Genomic DNA, 24,488 nt, shown 5'->3' with positions numbered 1-24,488 from the left:
ACGGCAGACTCTGCTTTGCCGTTGCCTTGAGGATGGTAGGGAGACGATGTTAAGTGGGTGAATCCCCATAAATCAGCAAACTCGCGAAATTCAAAGCTTTGAAAAGGTGGTCCGTTGTCTGTAATAACGGTTTCCGGAATTCCAAACCGTGAGAAATGTTTCTTACACACCTCAACGACAGCGGCAGCAGTAGTAGTTGGCATCAGATCCATTTCCCAATAGTCAGAATAAAAATCAACCATAATCAAATACTTTTTCTTATTGGCTTCCATGGTGAAAAGATCCATGGCGATTTTCTGCCAAGGGAGAGAGGGAAGAGGCACCGATATCATTGGTTCTCTTGTTTGGGATTTTTGATATTCATTACAAGCATGACATTGTCCGACGGTATTCTTTATATCTTCGGAGATTCCAGGCCAGAAGACTACATCTCGAGCCTTCCGTAAACACGCTTGTATGCCTAAATGGCTTGTATGGAGAATTTTTAAGATGTCTTCTCGCATGCTTGTGGGGATAACAACCCGTTGACCCTTATAAAGAACTCCGTTGTCCACTGTGAGTTCATCTCGGTATGTCCATAAGGGACGAACGTTACTAGGCGTGGCTGATCTATGTGGAGGCCAGCCGCGCTTCACCATGTGGATGACGGCTTGCAAGGACGAGTCCGTGTCAGTGCCGACTTTAATCTTTGCCAGTCTGCGATCCGAGACGCGTAAATAGGTAGAATGGTCTATTGTTTCCAACAAAGTTTGGTGACTGGTCTCCGAGGTGAGTTAGTACATGGGACGATCTTCATGTGCTTCGTGGGCATTCGGGAGATGTGCCACAAAATTACGAGATAAGCAGTCAGCCACAAACATCTGTGAGCCTTTTATGTATGTGACATCCAAATTATAATTTTGCAGTTTGAGCAGCATGCACTGAAGTCGTTTCGGTGCGTTGAGTAAGGGTTTTTTCCAAATGGTTTCCAGGGGTTTATGATCTGTTTCCACAGTGATTTTGTCGCGACCTCCAAGATATTGATGAAAACGCCCGCATCCAAAAACAATTGCGAGGCATTCTTTCTCAATTTGAGCGTATCTCTGTTCTGTGGGGGTCAGCGCTCGGGAGGCAAAAGCAACGGGTTTGCCCTCCTGAAGTAAAGTAGCTCCGAGACCCACATCACTTGCGTCACATTGGAGAGTGACTGGTTTGTGTACGTCATAATATCGCAGGACCGGAACACAAGTGACGAGTTTTTTAATGGTCTCAAACGCTTGTTGTTGGTCTGTTGACCAAACCCATGGAACACCTTTATGGATAAGTCTTCTCATCGGCTCGAGACTTTCCGAGAGATGCGGCAAGAATTTCGCTAAGTAGGTCGTGAACCCGATAAAACTTTGTAGTTGTTGTACATTGGTCGGGGTTGGCATATCGACAACAGCTTGCACCTTTTTAGGGTCAGGTGAGACTCCTTCAGCGGATAAGATATGACCAATATACGGACTTCAGTCAGCCGAAGACGCATTTTCTCTTTGTTGAATTTCATATTTATCTGGCGAGCTCGATCCAACACTTTGATCAGTTTCCTGTCGTGATCTACAATAGCTTCAGCCATAGTGGTTCCACTACCAAAAACAACGTCATCATCTGCGATGACTGCTACTCCTTCAAGCCCCTCAAAAGCTTCATGTTGGCGGCGCTGGTACTCCTCGGGTGCAGTGGCAATTCCGAAAGGCATTCTTAACCAACGGTAACGACCAAAAGGGGTCCAAAAAGTCGTCAACATACTGCTATCGTGATCTAATTTGACTTGCCAAAACCCATCTTTAGCATCCAAGATTGTGAAGACTTTTGCGTTGTTGAGTTTCGGAAGTATATCTTCAATGGTAGGAAGTGGGTACTTTGGTATTTCAAGTGCCTTGTTTAAATCTTTAGGATCGATACATATTCTTAGATCCTTGGGCTTGACTGGTAGATGTTGTGCTTCTAACGGCTGTTTAGGGTCTACTTGCTTAGTAGGTTTCTTTACTAATACCATGCTGGAAATTCATTCCGTAGGTTCGGTGACTTTCGCTATGACTCCTACTTGTTCCAGTTCAGTTAGCCTTTGTTTTAATGGTTCTTGTAATGCAATTGGTACGTTACGAGGACGGTGCTGGACTGGTGTAACATCTTTATTAAGGACAAGATGACATTCTCCAGGAAGGCGACCCAACCCTTCAAAAACATCAGCATAGTCAGTTAAAATTCGCTCTTTAGTGAGAGTACTGGGAACTGATTGTCTTGGGGTGGTGATTGCATGAACATCAGCAGCAGGAACATGCATGGTAATTAAGCCAAGTTGGATACAGGTAGAGCCTGATAGCAATGATGGTTTCGGTCCTTTTACCACTTGAAACTCAATGTCATATGGCTTATTGTTGCAGAGGCATCTAACAATGGCGATTCCCGTAGATGTCATGAGTGAGCCATCATAGCATCTGAGTGAAGTTTTGACCTTTCTGAATGTCTTCTGGTCTGATGGTAGCCGTTTGAAGTCAGCTTCACGTAGACAGTTACACGTTGATCCATTATCCAGTTGACATATTAGGTCTGAATCGCTATTTTGGCCAGAAACCTTTAACGTGACAGACCATTGTTGACCACGGCAATTTATCGCAGGAATGATGTTCACTTGTTCAAGGGCGTAAACTTCATCCATCTCATCAGCCTGAGGAGTGCCATCCGAGTCTGTAGCTTCAACTTCCTCGGAGTAACTGGTTTGATTGACTTGTGGAGGTTTACGTTTTTTATAGCTTTGCGCCTTGTTTTTAGTTGAAGAAGGTGTGCCTCGATTTGGTTGACGGCAAACAGTTGCAAAATGATTTGGCTTACCGCAGACATTACAAATCTTTCCATTAGCAGGACATTGATTCTTATCACGAGCGTGTATCAAAGCGCAGTAGTTGCAAGGACGTGATAGCATTTCTTGTTGTTTCTTGACTGGTGGTACCTTTTTTCTTTAAGTGTGATAGGACTTATTCTCTACCCGATGAACTTGTGCAGAGGCTGATTCTCCAGGAGTTGTAAATTGTCGCTCAGCTAACTCATTTGTACGACAAATGTCGATAGCAGAGGCTAGTGTCAGTTTTTGATCTTTGACCAATTGAGCGCGAGTACTTGGATCTTTGTTTCCAACGACAATTCGATCGCGGATAAGTTCATCTTCAAAAGTTTTGTAGTTGCAAGACCGAGAGAGATGCCGGAGTCTATTGACATACTGATCAATAGTTTCATGAGGTTCTTGAGTTGTTGAATTGAAGATCATTCGGTCATAGATAACATTCGAGAGAGGTTCAAAGTAGACATCGAGAGCATCTAAGATATCCTTAAGCTGACCTTTTTGTGCTGTAGTTAGCGGAAGATTCTGATAAATTTTGAAACATTCATCACCCATGAGAGAGAGAACAGAGGCGATGCGAATGGCTTCATCCTTTTTATCCAGACCAGTGGCTATTTCATAGTTAGCCCATTGAGCTCGGAAAAACTTCCATTTTTCGACAGCTTGCCCATCCGAAAGTGAGACGGGAGTCGGAGGCGGGATGTGTAAAGACATGTCCGGGACGAGAGAAAGGGCGGACACAAAGAGCAGCGAAAGATCCCAACAAAGAAAGGCAGGTAAGGCTTAGCAGGAACAGGGTACGGCAGCAAAAAGGCCGCGTTCTGACACCATGTTTTGTTATGCTCTTCTGTCTACTTGTTTATATAACTTTCGTGTTACTTATGCCTTAAATGAGGGTCAGTATTAACGATTAACAAATATCTTTATTGAGGTAGTGGGTATCTACATTTTTACTACTTCCTAATCCTGACCTACTCTACTGAGTAGTGAGTAGTGGTTAGTTCTTTTGCTCGCTCTCTAGTCTTATAGACAGAGATGTCTAGTTCGGTTCAGTTCAGTTTTGTTAGATATCAGATATTGGAACAGTGGCCAGTCCAGAAATAGTTTATTATTTCGGACACTAAGGGGGTCACTGGTCCCAAGCAGCGTGGGAAATAAGGCGGTGGCATAGGGCGAATGACCAGTTTAAAAATTGCCTGGACCCGTTTAAAAATTAAATCGGAGGGGGGCCAGTAGTGTACTTCACCACTAATAAAATTCAAGGGTAACTGGGTAACCAGAGTCCAGATGTTATCTCAACTATTTTAATTATCCGCTAAGTGGATTCCACTTCTTCATCATGGTCATGGATCAATTTATTTATTCCAGACCAGGGAGGTGGCTGGCCCAATGTCCAGTTTTAAAAAATCATTATTTCCCAAACTGTACTCCCAATTAGGGTGAGAAATAAGGCGGTGGCACTGGGCAAATGACCAGTTAAAAAATTGCTTTTACCAGATTATTTATTAAATTTCAGGGGGTCCAGTGGTCACCGTGACCACTTTTTAAATTCCCCATCTTTAGTAAAAAATAAATTCCCAGTAGGCTTAGTGGGTTATAGGAATTAATACATATAAAACAAATAGACAGTATATAAAACCTAGAACCATTTCAGGGCAGCTCTGACTTTATGTAAAAACATCAAGTGGTCATTGACCAGTATTTTAATTGAAACCCTTAGGCTCTACTGGGAAAATGACCAGTTTAAAAATTTCCTTATTTCTCACCCTGCTCCCAAGTATTAGTTTAAAAAATATCCTTATTTCCCAGACTGATTGACGGCGGTTAGGAAAGCTGTCTGCTAGCCGTTCCCTTTTTTTGGCGTTTGTACTTTGTAGTGATTAGTGAACAGGGTGAGAAATAAGGAAAATTTTTAAACTGGTCATTTGACCAGTAGAGCCCAAGGGTTTTAATTAAAAAACTGGTCAATGACCACTTAATATTTCTATATACTGTCAGAGCTGCACTGAAATGGCTCTAGGGATGGTTTTATTATACTGTTTATGTGTTTTATAAGCATTAATTTCTATAACCCACTTCTGGGAATTATTTTTTACTAAAGAAGGGGAATTTAAAAAGTGGTCGCGGTGACCACTGGACCCCCAGGCATATAATAAATAAACTGGTCAAAGCAATTTTTAAACTGGTCATTTGCCCAGTGCCACCGCCTTATTTCTCACCCTGTTAGTGAATCCCTTCCTTTGTTACGGTAACGGTTCCTCCTTTAAAGGCTTTAATGTATTTTTATTGATTATAAATAGCAACGGCCATTATAAAATTGTGAAATGTAACTAGCCTAACGTCTTAACGGGAAACTGGTAGTAATACTATGTTTGTGTTAGTTATTTATAAATCCTTCACCAACAATATTGAATATAGCCCTTTATTTGACTATAATTAACAATATTTTATATTAAAAATGGAATATAATCTTCGCTATTAAAGAATAAAAAGGTTACCCTAATATTTGATTAATATGTTATTGCATTGAATCTTAATTTGCTTCTTTAATAACTTCGTCTTTGTCATCACTTCTGGTGCTAGTTGGTTTCAGCAGAAACATCAGGAGAGACAGCAAAATTGACGCTAAGCTTAACTTTACCGTTGAATTCATGATTGTGTTTTTTCACTTCTTAGTAGGTGTTATCATGCACCTACAGAGGTTTTATGGCAGAACATGGCTGTTCATATTGTCACGTATATTTTATTGTACGTTTATTATGGGGAAGTTTGCATTCTGTATTACGCGAGTGTCTAATGTGGGATCAAGTTTGAATCGTCCACGTTCTCAACGCATATTTTAGGTTTGGTAAGGTCAAATCTTTGGAAACCGCTATTTCGACTCGGACATCGATTATTGTTTCTGAACTTGTTTTGTTTGCCTATGTGTTTTTTTAAGCCTAAGCATAACTTGTTATATCAATTGCCTTTGAACATTGAAATGTTTGTGATGCGAGTTGTTTGATATCGTATGAAGTTTTAATTTATTTCCTTTCTGTAGGAAAATCCAAGAAAAAATGTTCAACTCGATACAAATGTTCACCTGGATATAAAAGAGATCTTGAACTTGACATTCGAAAGGATACCAAGGAAAAACGCTTCAAATGTGATCAGTGTGACTATGGTAGCAAGCGCAAGAGTACTTTGATCACACATCAACGCATTCACACTGGAGAAAAACCCTTCAAATGTGATAAGTGTGGCTATGCTGGTGCGTGGAAGAGTGATTTGATCAGCCATCAGCGCATTCACAGTGGTGAAAAACCTTTCAAGTGTGGACAGTGTGATTATGCCAGCGCGTGGAAGACTAGTTTGATCAGACATCAAGGCATTCACAGTAGTGAAAAACCCTTCAAATGCGATCAGTGTGATTATGCTTGCACGCGGAATTGTGATTTGTTCAGACATCAACGCATTCACAGTGGTGAAAAACCCTTCAAATGTGATCAGTGCGACTATGCTAGTACCTTGAAGAGTACTTTAATCAAACATCAACGCATTCACAGTGGTGAAAAACCCTTCAAATGTGATCAGTGTGACTATGGATTCACGCAGAAGAGTAATTTGATCAGACATCGACGTTATAATCACATGGACTAATAAAATGGATTGTATTTAAGCATACTCACTAATTTAAAACTTGCAAAGAACCATTTCAAAATGTGTCAATTGCTCAACGCTTTTTCATTTTCGTTTCACACATTGCTGTTCTTGACAACTGTAGTAGATTCTCACTAAGAGAAAAGTTTTTGTTCGTGGGAAAATTGTAAAAGCCTATCGTTACGGATTAATCACCGGACAGGCTATTTCGTATTATAAAATTGTCAAATGTAACTAGCCTAACGTCTTAACGGAAAACTGGTAGTAATACGATGTTTGTGTTAGTTAATTTTAAAACCTTCACGACAATATTTAATGTAACCCTTCTTTTAAACTATAATTAACAATATTTAATATTAAAAATGGAATATCAGTAGTTATATCTTCGCTATTAAAGAATGATATTTTTACCATAATAGTTGATTAATCATAATTTGCTTCTTTCCTTACTTCTTCATTACTTCTGGTGCTAGTTGGTTTCAGCAGAAACGAGAGACTGCAAAATTGTCGCTAAGCTTAGCTATACCGTTGAATTCATGATTGTGTTTTTTCACTTCTTAGTAGTTTTATCATGCACCTACAGAGGTTTAATGGCAGAATATGGCTGTTCATATTGTCACGTATATTTTATTGTACGTTTATTATGGGGAAGTTTGCATTCTGTATTACGCAAGTGTCTAACGTGGGATCAAGTTTGACTCTTCCACGTTCTCAACGCGTATATTAGGTTTGGTAAGGTCAAATCTTTGGAAACCGCTGTTTCGACTCGGACATCGATTATTGTTTCTGAACTTGTTTTGTTAGCCTTTGTGTTTTTTTAAGCCTAAGCATAACCTGTTATATCAATTGGCTTTGAACATTGAAATGTTTGTGATGCGATTTGTTTGATATCATATGAGATTTTAATCTATTTCCTTTCTCTAGGAAAATCCAAGAAAAAATGTTCAACTCGATACAAATGTTCACCTGAAAATGAAAGGGAGCTCGAACTTGACATTCGAAAGGATATCAAAGAAAAACGCTTCAAATGTGATCAGTGTGACTATGCTAGTACGCGGAAGGATGATTTGATCAGACATCAACGCATTCACAGTGGTGAAACACCCTTCAAGTGTGAACAGTGTGACTATGGTAGCAAGAACAAGAGTAATTTGATCAAACACAAACGCATTCACAGCGGCGAAAGACTATTCAAATGTGATCAGTGTGATTATGCCTTCACGCAGAAGATTAATTTGATCACACATCAACTCATTCACAGTGGTGACAAACCCTTCAAATGTGATCAGTGTGACTATGCAAGTACGACGAAGAATGGGTTGATCAGACATCAACGCATTCACAGTGGTGACAAACCCTTCAAATGTGATCAGTGTGACTATGCAGGTGCGCGGAAGGATGATTTGACCAGACATCAATGCATTCACACTGGTGAAAAACCCTTTAAATGCGATCAGTGTGATTATGCCAGCACAAAGAAGAATGTTTTGAACAAACATGAACGCATTCTTAGCGGTGAAAAACCCTTCATATGTGATCAGTGAGATTATGGCAGTATGCAGAGGTGTCATTTGATAGTACATAAACGCATTCCCAATAAAATGGAATACTCGGCAATTTACAACTTGGAAAGAACCAATTCTGAATTTGGTAATTGCGCAACATGTTTTCATTTTCGCTTCACACATTACTGTTTTTTACCACTGTATTAGATACTAAGAAAAAAGTTTTCGTTCGTTGAAAAATTGTAAAAACCAGAAGGGAATAAGTAAAAACCTATCGTCACGGAATACTCACCGGACGGGCTATATGGTATTACAAAATTGTGGTATGTAACTAGCCTAACGTCTTAAGGGGAAACTGGTAGTGACACTATGTTTGTGTTATTGAATATAAGCATGAATTTAATCATTAACAATATTTAATATTAAAAATGGAATATGAGTAATTATATCTTCGCTTCTAAAGAATGATGTTTTTACCATAATAATTGATTAATATGTTTTTGCTTTGAATCTTAATTTGCTTCTTTTCTTACTTTAACTTCGTCATCACTTCTTGTGCCAGTTGGTTTCAACAGAAACAGGAGAGGGACCGTCCATAAACTACGTCACACTCTTATGGGGGGGAGGGGGTTTGTAAGTTTGTGACGGTCCGTGACGAGGGGGGAGGGAGGGGTCCTTCGATGTGTGACGTCACATTTCAATTTAATTTTATTACGATGTCAGTAAGAGGTCGATTGACCCATTTGTTTTGGAAGAAAAAAACGCAACGTTTCAAAGTCCACCGTGAGAACGACCTCTACTATAATTTAACACAAATTTTTATTCCATCATCGCCTAAATAGTAGAAATTGTATGCAATGATCACCTACTTACACGTACGTGTAGCCAATTTAAACAGCGCATTTAAAATAAAGTGACCCGTTCTCTGCAGAACTAGCTACACGTACGCATAAGGACTGCTAAATGTAGTGTCAGCTTTAACGCTCAAATGTCACTGTTAATTCGCCACTAGCATTAGCGAGAATGAATCGGATCCTCCATCCGATATAAATGGTTTCGTTTCTTTCGCACATTTTTAAAATCTGAATCGCAAGCTCGATTAGCCTAGGTTTTCAAGTGACAATGTCGAAAACTATTAAGTGTGCTAAGTGGAAAATAATGTTCTAAAGCTCAATCAGAGGCAAACGATGTTTGTAAAAGCTTAAAACGGAAAAGAACTTTGACTTTCAAGTCGAGCAAAAAATGTCTGAGCGGAAAAGAAGAAAGAATCTCTTTTTAAATTAATCAAATTAAATTGGTAAATTAAGACAAATAATAGTCCGTTGAGGGGGGGGGTCAAAGAAATGTGACGTGGTTTTCAGGGGAGGGGTCTTAGAAAACGTGACCAAGTGTGATCAGGGGGGACGGGGGGGTCAGAAAATGACATTTTTTGCGTGACGTAGCTTATGGACGGTCCCAGAGACTGTAAAATTGTCGCTAGGCTTAACTTTACCGTTGCTTGTGTTTTGTCACTACTTTGTAGGTGTTATCATGCACCTACAGAGGTTTTATGGTTGTCACGCATATTTCACTATACTATATATATATGTATATTCAAACTTCATTCCACGTTAGAACTTTACGTAATGCAGAATGCGAACTTTCCCATAATAAACGTATTGTATATATATATTTGAGAACGTTGTTTGTTTTTTCTTTATGACATACACAGTCACAATTAGTTAATTTCCAAATTCGACCAAGCTGCAGGGTTGATATCAGTGACATGTGGAATTCAAAAAATCTTCAACTCGCCATTTTCTGGGCCCTTCTGATTGAATTAAAGGGGAGGAGATGTAGAAACACTCACGTCACACCTAATGTATTTGATGTTAGAAGCTAAGTGACATACGTAGCTATAGACCCGATTGTAAACAAGTTATCTTTGCCTTGTGTGAACGAGTAAAAGAAGGATAAAAAGCCAATGAAACGCGAGGAAGAAGGAGCGGGCGGTTTAGCAATGTTTTAAGCCCTTCCCCTTCCCCTATTTACTTCTGCTTCTATCAGATATTTATATGCAGTCTATGTCCTCTTAAAGATCCCAAGTGAACCGATGGTGGAAGCCCTGCCATTGGGAGGCTAGACGTTTCTCGTAACCCTAGCCGATCGCCGCGTATATCTTAAAACCAAACGATAACGATGGAGAAGAAGCCGGAATGGACAAAGACCTGAATATGGTGGTGCATAGAAGCTGGTGTCAATGTGGGATTGACGAAGAACAGAAGATGGTGGTGCTTACGAGCCAGCAAGTATAGGCTAGTGTCCATGTGGGATGGACAAAGACTAGCAGATTATGGTCCTTAGAAGCCAGTTAGTAAAGACTGGAGTTGGCAGATGAATGGCCAAATTTCCGTGAACCGCGAACGCGTTCCGGAAATCGGGTATTTGTTTGCTCCGATTTGTAAACTGCGAACGCGGTCACGTGGAGTCTGACAGACAGACACACAGACAGACAGACACGGCCGGTGTAATACCTCTCCGTGACATACGTCACTCGGAGAGGTAAAAAGGATAAATAGCCAATGAAACGCGAGGAAGAAGGAGCGGGCGGTTTAGCAATGTTTTAAGCCCTTCCCCTTATACCTTCTATCAGGAGCAGATGACAAAGGAGTCTCGGACGCTAGCTTCCACAATATAGAGGGCAATGGCACCCGCGTACGTCACAGCTGTAGCGGTATCGTTTGCCCTAGAGGCGCTATCAGACATTATAGCAGACGATGTTTTTGGTGGACTATATCTGGCACCAAAGTCTGCTGGGAATTTTTTTTTTGTAATAACGGACTAACGGTGGCTACTGAGGTTCGTCTTATCCGATCGCGACATAAATATACACAATATAATTACTTTATTCAAACAGCTGTAACCGTTGGTATTAAGATAAAAGATAAGACTACATTTTGTGACTTCAACCTACTAAATAGTCAAATTAAGTCCAAACTAGCTGAGAAACCCAGGTAAGCCAATGCTTAATTAACAATCTGTGCCCACTGGAATGATTGGGTTTGGGTTTTCAAAAGATAAAAGCAAGGTTTTAAAAGATGCCGAAACACAATGTTATATATGTGTTTTGGGGCCAAAATATTCCGTATTTCTTTTGAATTAATTGACTGCTACAAGAGGTTGGAAACGAAATCACTGTCTCTTACTTTTTGGGTTTTAAAAGATCGTGAGTGATTTCTTTTCCCAACCTCTTGTAGCTATCATTTAATTCAAGAAGAAATTTAGAAAAAATGGCACTGAAACACATTTTAGTTTTTTAATAGTGTACATACGTTACTCGCTGGGTTTTTGATTATGAATTTTAGTCCCAAAAAAGATTAAAAAGCCGTTGAAATCCATATTTTAACTCTAATACTCGCTAAGCCTAGGCTAATTATAAGCAGACGATACGCATTTTTAAAGAGAGGCTCCAGACGCGATTTCCCAGATCTCCTTTCGAGACTTTGCAGCCACGCTATTGGTTGGAAAATAAAGCTCAAATTTCCTACGAGTGGTGGCACTGGAATAATGATTTTGGTTAATAACCGTGACGTTCGCGGATCCCATTGCCCTCTACATTATGGAAGCTGGCGTCCGAGACTCCTTTGTCATCTGCTCCTGCTTCTATCAGATATTTATATGCAGTCTATGTCCTCTTAAAGATCCCAAGTGGATGAAATTTTATGTATTTCTGTTTATTTTTTAGATAATGTAATGTACAAAGCTCATTAATGTTTAATTGTCTCTGCAGAGGGGATTTGATCGAAATTAAAATTGGCACATGCTAAACATCTAAAGGCAAAAGCAGACTAGCGTTGTCTCTAAATAGAGACCCTGACGGTTCTTTAAGTTTAATTAATCGAATCAGGAGGAAAACATCCATGCCTCCTCCTTGATCGAAACCGGTGTCATCACTGCAAATATTTTTAACAGTCATAGATTTGTGCACCTCCTAGGTTTACGTGGAATATAAATCAAACAAATCAATATAGAATCTGTTTTATAAGTCTATTTTTAATACCTTACAATTTTTTTTATTATTTTTTTTCCACTTTCTCAAGGTATGTATTAGGTTAGGTAAGGTTAAGTCTTTGGAGACCGCTGTTCGACTCGGACATGGATTATTTTTGTTTACGAACTTGTTTTCTTTGTCTTTGTGTCTTTTTAAGCCTAAGCATAACCTGTTTTATCAATTGCCCTTCAACAGTACAATGTTTTTGAAGCGTGTTGTATGATATCATCTGAGGTTTTAATTTATTTCTTTTCTGTAGGAAAATCCAAGAAAAAATGTTCAACTCGATACAAATGTTCACCTGAAAATGAAAGGGATCTTGAACTTGACAACCGAAAGGATACCAAGGAAAAACGCTTTAAATGTGATCAGTGTGACTATGCAAGTACGCGGAAGGATGATTTTATCAGACATCAACGCATTCACAGTGGTGAAAAACCCTTCAAGTGTGATCAGTGTGTTTATGGCAGCAAGGAGAGGTATAATTTGATCAGACATCAACGCATTCACAGTGGTGAAAAACCCTTCAAGTGTGATCAGTGTGATTATGGCAGCAAGGAGAGGTATAATTTGATCAGACATCAACGCATTCACAGTGGTGAAAAACCCTTCAAATGTGATCAGTGTGACTATGCATGCACGCAGAAGAATGCTTTGATCAGACATCAACTCATTCACAGTGGTGAAAAATCTTTCAAATGCAATCAGTGTGATTACTCTTTCACTCGGAACAATGATTTGTTCAGACATCAACGCAATCACAGTGGAGAAAAACCCTTCAAATGTGATCAGTGTGACTATGCATGCACGCAGAAGAATAATTTGATCACTCATCGACGCATTCACAGTGGTGAAAAACCCTTCAAATGTGATCAGTGTGACTATGCATGCACGCAGAAGAATAATTTGGTCATTCATCAACGCATTCACAGTGGTGAAAAACCCTTCATATGTGATCAGTGTGATTATGGCAGCAAGGTGAGGTGTAATTTGATCTGTCATCAACGCATTCACAGTGGTGAAAAACCCTTCAAATGTGATCAGTGTGACTATGCAAGCACGCAGAAGATTGATTTGATCAGACATCAACTCATTCACAGTGGTGAAAAACCCTTCAAATGTGATCATTGTGATTATGGCAGCGCACGGAAGAGTCATACATCAACGTAGTAATCACTAGGAATAATAAAAGGGATTATAGTTAATGGTACTCAGCAAACTTGGAAAGAACATTTACTAAATGTGTTGTACTACAAAATGTTTTCATTTTCCGAATAAATATTACTAGAGAGAGTAGAGGCCAGTTGACCGAATTAATTCGGTCAACTGGCCTCCTTTACGTAGCCCCATTTGTTGCCCCCCCTTTTCTATCTATCTCTTTCCTCTGGATGGTACAGGACCTGAAGGGGGAAAATATTGTTAAGGGGGGGGGTTGATGACGTCACGTATCACGTGATTTTGTTGGCGGGAAATTTGAATTTATAGAGGATTTTTGGTGTATCGGTATGACGTCACGTAATTTATTGGTGTTGAAGGTATTCAGTGTCACTTAACTCTAGTGGTATTTTAGGATATTGTGTACATTTAGGGGATGATTTATTGGTAATTCTATAGGTTCTGTAGGCCCTTTCTACACCCACCTTTCCCGTAATGCTATTCTCTGTATGATTTTAAGGTATCTCCATGGATTCTTATGTTATTAGTATATTACAAGAACTAGATTTAATTGAGATAAGGTTTACACTGCAAAAGGTACCCATTAAGCTACGACTAGGTTCTAGGTGTACTCATGTTTTGTATTGTTATTATTTGATATATCTTTATGATATTGTATACATTTATGGTGTGATTTATATAGATTCAGTAGGCCCTTTCTACACCTACCCTTCCCTTGTTGTTATTATTTGTATGATTTTGAGGTCTCTCCATGTATGCTTATGTTATACTAAAGAACTAGTTTTAATTGAGATAGGGTTTACATAGTTTATTGAAGAAGGTTCGAATACGACGCGGTTCTAGGTGTACTCCTTTTGTGTATTGGTTATTGAGTTACAGGGTTAAAACAATAGCGCATTTTAATATCATAAAAGGGGAATTACGGCAGTTTTTACACAACTTGGTAGCTGGCAATCAGTTAAAATGAACAAATATTACTATAAAACATCATAAAATGCTGATCCTAACTAAAGTATACACGAATATAGCTAGACTGCTTCATATATTTTCTAATTAGCACACATTTTAAGCGACATTTTAATCAAAAAAGAATTACATATACCGCAACACATGATTTCCTACTAACCTTGTCAACAACCTTTCTCTCCAGAGTTCGGAAGTGAAATGACTCTCTATAGTTTACAAAATCCCCTTTTGGCCACCCAGGTGTGTGTTATATGACATTAACGGGGATGAGGGGGTCGAACATGGTTCATAACAAAAGAATTTATCCCAATCTGTTTTTTTTTACTTATAGGTAAACACGTTCAGACGTGTTGTAATGGCTTTGAGGGGGGGGCAGTGCCACTAGATTCCTTGCATTGCTATCAATGGAATTTATATTTAGAGTGATTTATGAATCACTACCAACGTGTTAAGACATTCCATCTGTTTTTTAGTTATACGTAAACATGTCCAGGCGTGTCTTAATGGCTTTGGGGGGAGGGGGTTGAACCATTTGTATTGAATCAATGGAATTTATATTTAGAGTGATCTATTGCTTTATTAATAGGGGCTGGTGATTCATCCTACGAGGGGGTTTCAAGCATTTAATTGATTACAGGTGTTTGCCCCGAGGGCATTATTAGGACGAGTCTCAACAAGTTTGAGATGTTTCCGTTGCGTCAACAGAAAGGCAATATATCATTAGACCGAAGCATTGACCTAAACGTACTATATTTATCAAAATTATCGGCAGCGTAAATCAAAAATTTGTGGAAAACGTAAAAACGGTATTGAAAGAAGCATCATTCACAACGCATTTCGTGTTAAAAGTAAAAAACAATCGAAACGTTTTTGATCAACCACGTTACATTTTTTCGCAACGAAATTGAGCATTTAAAATTCTTAAAAACCCATAGGAATACATGGTAAATTGAATAGACCACCGACACGAAATCAGTCATGCACGTGACAATTGACTGACACGGAACGAGTCATTTGAAAAACATTTCAAATTAATTAAAACGTTTCGATAAATTTTAGCAAAATTTATCAAAATTACTCTATGTTTCACCATAAACACTTTTGATTAGGAAAATTTCACCAATTTTTTTCTATTTAAATAAAAATTTAATACCTCTTAACCCCCCCCCTCTTCGCAGTAAATAGTATAGCAATGTTTTACTATACAGAGACTAAGTTAATTAAACAAAGTATTTCTTAGGAAACGTCCATCCATTCGAGCACGAGTATTAAAATACCCAAAGTATATGTTTACAATGTCGAATCATCTACATAGTTTCACACTAGAATATCACTGTTATTTACACTGTTCTAGGGAAAAACACAGATTTTAACTAACACCTTTAGAAAAAACATACTTCCCTTTTTACTAAAGCAGAATATAGCACCAGCGAAAAGTTCAAAGTACAACACAGAGTGTCATTTAGCTAATGTCAGTGCATGAATCGTGGATCTCTAGCAATAGAAGGAAAAATTGTTCGCAACATTTTTCTATAAAAAATGCTTATTTGGGTTTCCTAAATTCCCCAAAGAAGTGCATACAAAGTTTGAAAAAGTACTGACTTCAGTTAATCCAACTCACTTTGTTTCTTTAGTTGCCTTAAAATGACGAAACGAGTCATTTGAAAAAGAGTTCACATGACTAAAAACGTTGCGATGATTTTCGCAATATATTTATCAAAATGATTCGATGAAAAGCATATTTTCATTAATTTCAGAATCATTAATTTCAATACATAACGCGATGGTGTTGCAGACTTAAGGAATTTAATTTTCTATACCTCAAAACTAACTTTACTCTTATCGTTGCAATTTATTTATTTATTTAAGAAGGCTCGAGGGATAGGGTCGTGAAGCCTGCAGGGCTTGGGTACGACCCCCTCCATGGCACAAGAGTCTAGATACAATACGAGAGTATACAAACGGGGGAATATTACAAACCGAAACGTACAAACGGACTAACAAAAGAGAGAAATCTTACGAAATGGTTAAGTTTAAACATTCAGTTATGTCATTAAAATTGTTCCTTACTAGTAAATTTGAATATCATGAAAAATACGGGTTTTGACACCAATAGTTACAAAATTTGACGACTGCTTTGATTAAATTTAAGATGATAACACTAGTATTAGTGGTTAGGGTCGCTCATTCTTGATATGTTCAGACTTTAGGGTGGTGCTTCCCTCGATTGTTGTCTGATGCTCATAGCTTTTTTTAGATACATTGGAATTTATTGTCCTTTCTTTAATTGGACCACCCACCTGGTTTTATGACATTAAAGGGGGAAGAGGTCGAACTTGATCCATAACAAAAGGATTTATCCCCATCAGTTTTTTATTTATACGTAACCTCGTTCAGACGTGATGGCTTTTAGGGGCATGGTCGAACCATTTGTATTGTTAGGAATGGAATTTATTTTTTGATTTATTGTTTTGTTAGTTGATGACTCTTCCTACCACGAAACATTTAATTCAAGGGGTTTGCCCCGCAGTCATTATCCTGACAAGTTTAAAAGGCCTTTTTGGTGCGTTAACCGAAACCATGAAAATATATGAGTATTTTTCCAGAACTATAGACTAGGAGACTAATTTCGTTCTTTTTTTAAAGATGCCCGAAATAACGCTCTTTTATCATCTTTAACATAGCAAATAATGTAACAAAGCTATCCTAAATACCCCATTTTACCTTCAATCTGTCAGCTAAATCAAAAACTTTCAGTGCTTACATCTCAAGTAAATGATGTATCAATCTAGGATTAATCAAAACATTTGTTAAAAAACAGTACATTTTTTAACCTTTTTATCGCAAACCATACAATATATTGTGATTTTCCCGCTCGACGAAGTCTCTTAATCCGATATTAAATAATTGGGGGTTCAACATTGTTAACAAGTTGGGTCGAGTAAAACATTTCTTGTCAGATATTTACGCCTATACAGAACTTTGATGAGATTAAGATTGATTTTGCAGAAAAATCATGCTCAAATCCTTTTGTTTCTCACAAAGTCTTTGATCTTTTTAGTGGGATTAACAGGTGTATTCAATTAGGGTTTACAAATAAACGTTAGAAGAAGAAACATTGTTCTGTGCTGTTTTTATTACAGAATGATAAACTATACGTCCACATGATACGAATGCGTTAACATTTTTAAAATTTGGTGTTCCAAAGTCTTAACCCCTTTTCAGGGTTAATTAATAACTAGAATTCTTTGTACATATAGGACCAAATTGCTCTGGGTTTAGCTTTCTTTATTTACAAACCTTTCACAATCAATTGTGTCCCTTTTAAAGGTACTACAGTCTATCACTACACTAGCCAGTAGCTAAAATTATCTTTGTACTCTGAAATCATCCCAATCAACCTCAATTATTATACACATTTACGCCTTTTGTTATACGAGTTTTGTATACACATCGGTGGAGAAAGGAAAGGTCTTTTGTTCTAATCCATGCGAAAGACGCCTAATGTTTGCTATTCGACTTGTTTTGAGAATTTCATTCCTTTGATAAACCTTTTCATAACGAATACTAGCTCAGTGGCCACTGTCTCTTCTTAAAAAGTTTAGAAATTTAGCCTCTTAAGGAATTAAATACGTTATATTTAAATGTCTAGTTGCTAGCTGGTTAATGAAATATTTTATTACCTATTCTGTAAACACGTTCAGGCAATGTCTTTAGGAGGTGGTTGACCCGTGCTATTGCATTGTTATGAACGGAATTTATTTTGGGGATTTAATGCTTTTTTTAATTGTGTAGGCTGACTTCTCTCCTCCACATTCATAGTGTTATTCATGACCGTGGGAAACTATAGGGTCATAGGTTAGCTTAAGGTAGAGTTGAAAGTAACATTTTGAAATATGTACAATGGTTTTATGACCTGTTAGAGAAATTCGGAATGTTGTTATTTAACAGACTTGAAGATAACAAAGGATATTATCAGATTTGAGAATCTCTAGACACACCATGTTTTTTAATTGATTTATTACAAGTATTGTCCCTTATTTGCGGTGTTTGTAAGAAAAATCTATTTATATCCCACTCTTTTGTTGACATTTTATTTGACATAAAGCAAATCCATCGTTCTTTTGTTATAAAAATGGTAAACTGTTGACAGTTGTGTGTCAAAAATGCACAGTTAGAAAACATCTGGTGACTGATAAGATCAAGCAATAAATCATGCTATTGTTAAATGATTGAGGAATGTGGGCGTGTCTATTATGAAATTTCGTTAGCTTAAGGTAGCATTTTTTTTTGAAAAATGTACAATGGTTTTTATGACCTGTTAGAGAAATTCGGAACGTTATTATTATTTATCAGACGTGAAGATGCCAAAGGATATTTTCACAATTGAGAATCACTAGAAACTTTTTTACACACCATGTTTTTTATTTATTACCCCAATAAAATCGTCCCTTATTTGCAGTGTTTATAACAAAATTCTATTTAGAGGCCACTCTTTTGTTGTTAATTTATTTGACAAAAAAGCAAATCCAGCGTTTTATTTTATTATAAAATCGGTAAAATATTAACAGGCTTGTGTCAGAAATGCATTGTGAGAAAACATCTGGTGTCTGCTAAGCAATAAATCAGGCTATTGTTAAACGATTGAGGAATGTGGGCTTGTCTATTAAGAAATTTAGTATAAAAGGGGCCGAGGAAATGATCAAAATACACAGTCGATCTTCAAACACCGAAAGCTAAACATGGATCCTGAAACTCTTCGTAGAACGTTGAACGAACTGACTATAAATAGACCCTGGCCGTTACGTTTAATATATGAGTTTTATTTCTACCTATGCGCTTATCTGCGAATAGATCCGTTGTACGGACCGCAGACTCCACCACAACTCGTAGTACAGGATGACTTAAATGCTATTGAAGCTTGCCTCGACTTACTCGAGTATATGAAAACAGTTGCTCGAGTACCAGAGGACTGTAATACTATAGATGAATTGGAAAACCTAAGGAATCTGATTCCGAGTCCCTTAATAACAGAATACGTAGATCGCATGGCTAAACGACAAGAAGAAATTGAGCTTGGTATACAAGAAGCTCAAATCGTCGACTTCAACAACTCGCAACATGATAGAGATATAGCCGCATTTTTAGACGGAAAAGATCAAGGACCACCCGCAAAGGAGATAGTATTGAACGATACCTTACCGAGGGAGCACGGATCTGAAGAGACGCTTTCTGACGATGATATCGACGTACAATGGGGAGGAGGAGAAACGGACCAGCCCATACCTATTGACAACGTGCCCTCTTGCGAGATAATGGGACAAAGTGAGAAATTTTACAAGCATTTTAACATGTATGGTCGGGAGGTAGTTCTTAGAATTACTGAAGACCCCGTAGCTAGTGTATGTACCGTAACCAAATGCATCCTTAGTAAGTACCTACCCACCGATTACGTTCAAATTACTTTAAAGAGTGCGGCAAATATTTGTAGGTCCGAACTAGAATTATCTTTTAGAAGAGCAGATCAAGTCGACCCTAATATTCTTTTTGACCAGCTTAGTGTTATGCTCTATGATGACGAAATGGAATCATTTTTCCTTGGTCCCGTTAAAATGTTTTTTAGCATTGTAAGATTGCCTGAGGGCCAAGGGCGCTCTGTAGCCCGAGGGATTAAACCCTTCAATCTATTCTGCAAAGATAGACGTGGTATTGTACGCATAGTCAGTTCTGATAACCTGTGTTTAGCCAAATCCCTTTGTGTAGCTATAGCGCATAGAGCTTACGCCGACGATACATCGGGTGACAAGACGCTAAAAACGCGATATGCAACTATATCTAAAATAGACCCAAAAGGCACACTACAAAGAAATGAGGCTTTAGATTTATGTTATAAGGCCGACGTAAGGGTTAGTGAGTGTGGGACTGTCGAATCGTTTGAAAGGTTCAAGTCTTATTTAAATCAATATTCGATTTTCGTATACAAATTCGAAAATAGCGTCCCTGTTTTGATTTTAGGCGAAAATGATCCTGATGATACTAGGCCCCGCCTCTTTTTATTGAATGAAAATAACCATTATAATGTTATTACAAATTTAAAGCCCCTTTTTAATCACGATCGATTCTGCGAAAAATGCCTCATCCCCTATAGGCGAATACAATCGCATAAATGTAACGACTTTTGTTTTAGATGCATGAGACCCACTATCTGCCAAGGCCCCAAGATAGCTTGTAGATTTTGTTTACGAAAATTCTTAGGCGATGACTGCTATCAAAGCCACTTAGCATCTTCCAGCATTAAAAGCCGCTATGTGAGCGCCTTTTTCACTGTAAAGACTGTTTAAAAATTATTGATTTTTCCCGAAGAACTGAGTTGCATACGTGTGATGAGATATTGCCATGTCTGTAAGAAATATCAGCCGAGCAATCACTTATGTTTTATTCAAATTATCACAGACAAACCTCTGAAAGTGCCATCCGTTAAAAAGCCTAGACCTAATCAGCCAAACCTTATGTATATTTTCTTTGACGTAGAATGTATACAAACGAAGGCATGTCAGGAAAAGTTAGGAGCCTATGAACACCAGGCTATCCTGTTAGTCAGTATAACCGTGTGTGAGTTTTGTATAGATGAAACATCCCTAAATTTTAACTGTATTATGTGCGGGCAATTCGGACCTCGTAAACAACATTTCTCGGGTGGAAATCCTATATCTCTATTTCTAGATTACTTAATGCAATTGCATGCCGTTAAGAACGTCATCATACTGTCACATTTTGGCAGTAATTATGATAATCAGTTACTAATTAGGGAAATCATTAATAGAGATGAAAAATTCGTTCCGTCTTTGAAAATTAATGGAACTCGAATTTTAGAAATGAAATTGTTTAACTTGCTATTTCTGGATTCTTATAATTTCATCCCTGTAGCTTTAGCAAAGTTTCCCGCTACTTTTGGTATATCAGACGCCGCTAAAGGGTATTTTCCACATTTTTTATTCAACGTAATAGAACATAATTTTGATGTTAATAGACAAAACGAAACCAATTATGTTATAGAAACTAATCTCCCCCCTATCGAAGCTTATGGTTGTCAATATTTCACAAGGAAAAATCTAGATGCCTTCTTAAAATGGCATAGCTCCGAAGATAGTAATGGTAAAGGTTTCGACTTCGTGAAGGAACTCAATTATTATTGTGAGAACGACACGGTTTTACTATTCCTAGGATGTTTAACTTTTCGTACACTACTCTTAAAGTAACAAGCGTAGATCCATTTAATTGTGGCGCAATTACTCTTCCTGGCGTTTGCTCTTACGTATTTCGCAGGAATTATCTTAAACCCGATACTATAGGTATCATACCCGCTAATTATTATAGACTTAGCGAAAATCAGTCAATAGGAGCTATAGAATGGCTAGAGTGGACCGCACACAAACGAAATATATCTATCCAATCTTCCTTTAGAGGGAGAGAAACCAGAATACAAAAACTCAAAGTAGACGGTTTTTGTGAAACCAACAAGGAAATATTCGAGTACTGGGGGTGTTTCTATCATGGGTGTAAAATACACTTTCCTTTAAACAGAAACAAGGCTTTGCATGGAGACCCTGCTCAAACTCTGAATTCCAGATATTTTAGTAGTATGAACGTGTTAGCCAAATTTGAATCCCTCAATTATAGAGTAAATGTCAAGTGGGAGTGTGAATGGCAGCAAGAAAAAGCAAATAAACCAGAAGTAATAGAGTTTTTAAAATGTAATGACATTATGCCTAAAATAGCGAAAAGGTTGGACTCTCGTGATGCATTCTTCGGAGGAAGATGTTGCGCCACAAAACTATACCATAAAACAACAGGATCAGAGCGAATTCATTACGTCGATTTCACAAGTTTACACCCTTTCATTAACAAAACATCCAAGATACCTATAGGACATCCTGAAATCATATTAAATAACTTTCCTGACATATCTTCGTTTGATGGACTTCTTAAATGTGACGTCTTACCGGCGCAAAACCTAATTCATCCTGTTTTGCCTGCTCGTATTAATGGAAAATTAACGTTTCCATTATGTTACACATGTTGTAAAACCCAGTTTCAAGGCGATTGCGAACATACTACAGAACAAAGAGAATTGCGTGGTACATGGGTAGTAGACGAGTTACGTCATGCAGTAGAGAATGGCTACAAAATCACACGAATGTACGAGGCTTGGTCATACAAAGTTACACAGTACGACCCCAAAACAAAACAGGGAGGGCTGTTTAAAGATTATGTTAATACCTTTTTAGAGTATAAAACCCTAGCTAGCGGCTTTCCAGCAGATTGCCAGACTCAAGAAGATAAAGAGAAATACGTTAAAAGCTTCAAAGACGAAGAGGGCGTCGAACTAGATATCACGAAAGTAGAGAAAAATGAAGGCCTGAGGTGCCTTAGCAAACTCATGCTTAACTCTTTTTGGGGTAAATTCGGCCAAAAAACAAGACACACCTCCACCGAACTAATCAAAGATGCCTACAAATTATACGCACTAATATTAAATCCGGATATAGAGGTTAAAAGTCTATTAACAATTAACGAAAGCACAGTACTTGTAAAGTACGAACACATTATCGAAAACGAGATTGTGCACAAACACACAAACGTAGTTATCGCTTGTTTCACAACAGCTATGGCCCGATTACATTTATTAAAACATCTTGAAAAGGTCGGAGAGCTTTGTTTTTATTATGACACGGATAGTCTAGTGTACCTCTCGCCAGACGGCGCTCATTTGCTACCGACAGGCGATTATTTAGGGGAGCTCAAAAATGAATTAGAGTCCTATGGACCGGATGCCTATATTTGTGAATGGGGGAGTGGTGGACCCAAGAACTATTCTATGGACATTCTAGACCCTAAAACCGGCAAAATAACTAACATTATCAAAGTTAAAGGATTTTATTTAAACGCCTCTACAGAAAATTATATAAATTTTGAAACAATGAAGAAACTACTGGGGGTAAACAATGAAAGTGAGCCTCTAATGAACTCGGTTCAAGTCCCTATTGGCCCTCAAATCAGACGTCTGCAAGATCACACTCTGATCACGATCAACCAGACCAAAACATATCAGGTCGTAGTGGATAAAGTTAGAATAATATCTGATAATAAAACTGCCCCATACGGTTATATTAAATAGAATCATTGACATTTTCAACATAAGTTACTTGTATATATTTTAGATACCCAGTATCAGTATTTTAATTAGTATCTCAAGTATTATTTATAGTAATATTAACGTATTTCAACTAGTAACATGTAACAATATTTTAACGAATACGCAACGTTTTTGGTCCTATTTTTTTGCATTTAGTAAGCTTTTTTAATTAATATATATTAGCACTTTAGTCAATAAGTATTGAATTGTTTTGTATACGTGTAATTTTTATTTTTCGATGATAATTATAGTAACGTTTTTAGCCATATCGTAGTATACGATAGGCTCTTAGTTTGACCCGAGCCGTCGTAGGTTTTTTAGTAATATTTCGATATTTTTATCAGTAATCGTATATCAATATTTTAGCGTGTATAGAAAAATATATTTTTTCGTCAATCCTGTGAACCTATTAGTTTAATGACTAGCCTAATATTTGTACTAAAATCGTATAATAACCATTGTAGCCTTTAAATCCTATTAAAAGTAGTATTGCTATATTTTCTATGAAGGTACAAGGGTATATATGCACTTAATAATCTCGCATGCAGTAATATTGTTCTATTTTCTATGATTGTATATATGTGCTTAATCAGCTTGTTCTACGATTTTTTGAAGCTGTATTAATTTTGCATTTTAGTGAATTCGTTTGTTATCAAAACCATTGTAATTCGTATTTTCTAATGATGTTTTTCAGTAATGATTGCGTATTTTAACTGTATATCAATATTTTAGCGCGTATGAAAAAAATATAATTTTCAGTCAATCCTATAGAGGATTTTTAGTTTAATAATAATTAGTATTGTGCTTATGTGTTGTGTGTTTGTACGACTACACAGGAGTTGATACTTTTAAAACTATGGTTTTATTTACAATGATTTATACATGATCGAGGTCCGAGATAGACTGAATTTTTAACACAGAGAGGGGGCCTTTTTATACACGAGAGATTAGATAAATAATAGACATTAAGCTAATATGGGGCTGTTCATAAACTGGCCTACTAATAATACAAAGCATAATGTCACATCCCTTTTTTTTATACAAATAAGAATGAGTTTTATAAATTTAACTTAGTCGATGGCTTTGAGATTCTTCCGGATCGTGTTACTGTCC

General features: G+C 37.5%; 4 protein-coding genes across 4 annotated transcripts; 3 read left to right on the top strand and 1 right to left on the bottom strand.

Annotated features, from left to right (window-relative positions):
• Positions 1-2,029: 2,029 nt before the first annotated feature.
• On the bottom strand, positions 2,030-3,418 carry LOC149679312 (uncharacterized). The gene is made up of 2 exons (XM_089835824.1): positions 3,020-3,418; positions 2,030-2,974 (listed from the first exon to the last, which is right to left on the bottom strand). The coding sequence occupies exons 1-2, from the start codon at positions 3,416-3,418 to the stop codon at positions 2,030-2,032; spliced, it is 1,344 nt and encodes a 447-aa protein (XP_089691950.1).
• Positions 3,419-3,534: 116 nt separating this feature from the next.
• Positions 3,535-6,918, top strand: LOC149679311 (uncharacterized). Its single transcript, XM_089835008.1, has 2 exons — positions 3,535-3,639; positions 5,904-6,918. The coding sequence occupies exons 1-2, from the start codon at positions 3,564-3,566 to the stop codon at positions 6,500-6,502; spliced, it is 675 nt and encodes a 224-aa protein (XP_089691134.1). The 5' UTR covers positions 3,535-3,563; the 3' UTR covers positions 6,503-6,918.
• Positions 6,919-8,048: 1,130 nt separating this feature from the next.
• LOC149679310 (uncharacterized) lies at positions 8,049-16,017 on the top strand. Its single transcript, XM_089835001.1, has 2 exons — positions 8,049-8,330; positions 12,297-16,017. The coding sequence occupies exons 1-2, from the start codon at positions 8,312-8,314 to the stop codon at positions 13,205-13,207; spliced, it is 930 nt and encodes a 309-aa protein (XP_089691127.1). The 5' UTR covers positions 8,049-8,311; the 3' UTR covers positions 13,208-16,017.
• Positions 16,018-18,921: 2,904 nt separating this feature from the next.
• On the top strand, positions 18,922-24,075 carry LOC149679309 (uncharacterized). The gene is made up of 2 exons (XM_089835822.1): positions 18,922-19,504; positions 22,468-24,075. Exons 1-2 carry the CDS (start codon positions 18,922-18,924, stop codon positions 23,355-23,357), a joined length of 1,473 nt encoding a protein of 490 aa, XP_089691948.1. The 3' UTR covers positions 23,358-24,075.
• Positions 24,076-24,488: the final 413 nt, after the last annotated feature.

This window comes from Phalangium opilio, unplaced genomic scaffold, assembly GCF_054372755.1.
Source record: "Phalangium opilio isolate 3A_F unplaced genomic scaffold, DU_Popi_V2 ptg000041l_1, whole genome shotgun sequence".
Taxonomy (NCBI): Eukaryota; Metazoa; Arthropoda; class Arachnida; order Opiliones; family Phalangiidae; genus Phalangium; species Phalangium opilio.
The sequence above is the reverse complement of the archived record's forward strand: the minus strand, read 5'-3'. Positions and strand labels throughout refer to the sequence as shown.

Coding starts and splice junctions, on each gene's coding strand:
- LOC149679309 (XM_089835822.1), top strand. CDS start 18,922: ATGGATCCTGAAACTCTTCGTAGAACGTTGAACGAACTGACTATAAAT. Junction 19,505..22,467: donor TTGCGAGATAATGGGACAAA/GTGAGAAATTTT, acceptor ATACCTTTTTAG/AGTATAAAACCCTAGCTAGC.
- LOC149679312 (XM_089835824.1), bottom strand. CDS start 3,418: ATGGGTGATGAATGTTTCAAAATTTATCAGAATCTTCCGCTAACTACA. Junction 2,975..3,019: donor GAGAATCAGCCTCTGCACAA/GTTCATCGGGTA, acceptor TAAAGAAAAAAG/GTACCACCAGTCAAGAAACA.
- LOC149679311 (XM_089835008.1), top strand. CDS start 3,564: ATGTGTAAAGACATGTCCGGGACGAGAGAAAGGGCGGACACAAAGAGC. Junction 3,640..5,903: donor ATCCCAACAAAGAAAGGCAG/GTAAGGCTTAGC, acceptor TCCTTTCTGTAG/GAAAATCCAAGAAAAAATGT.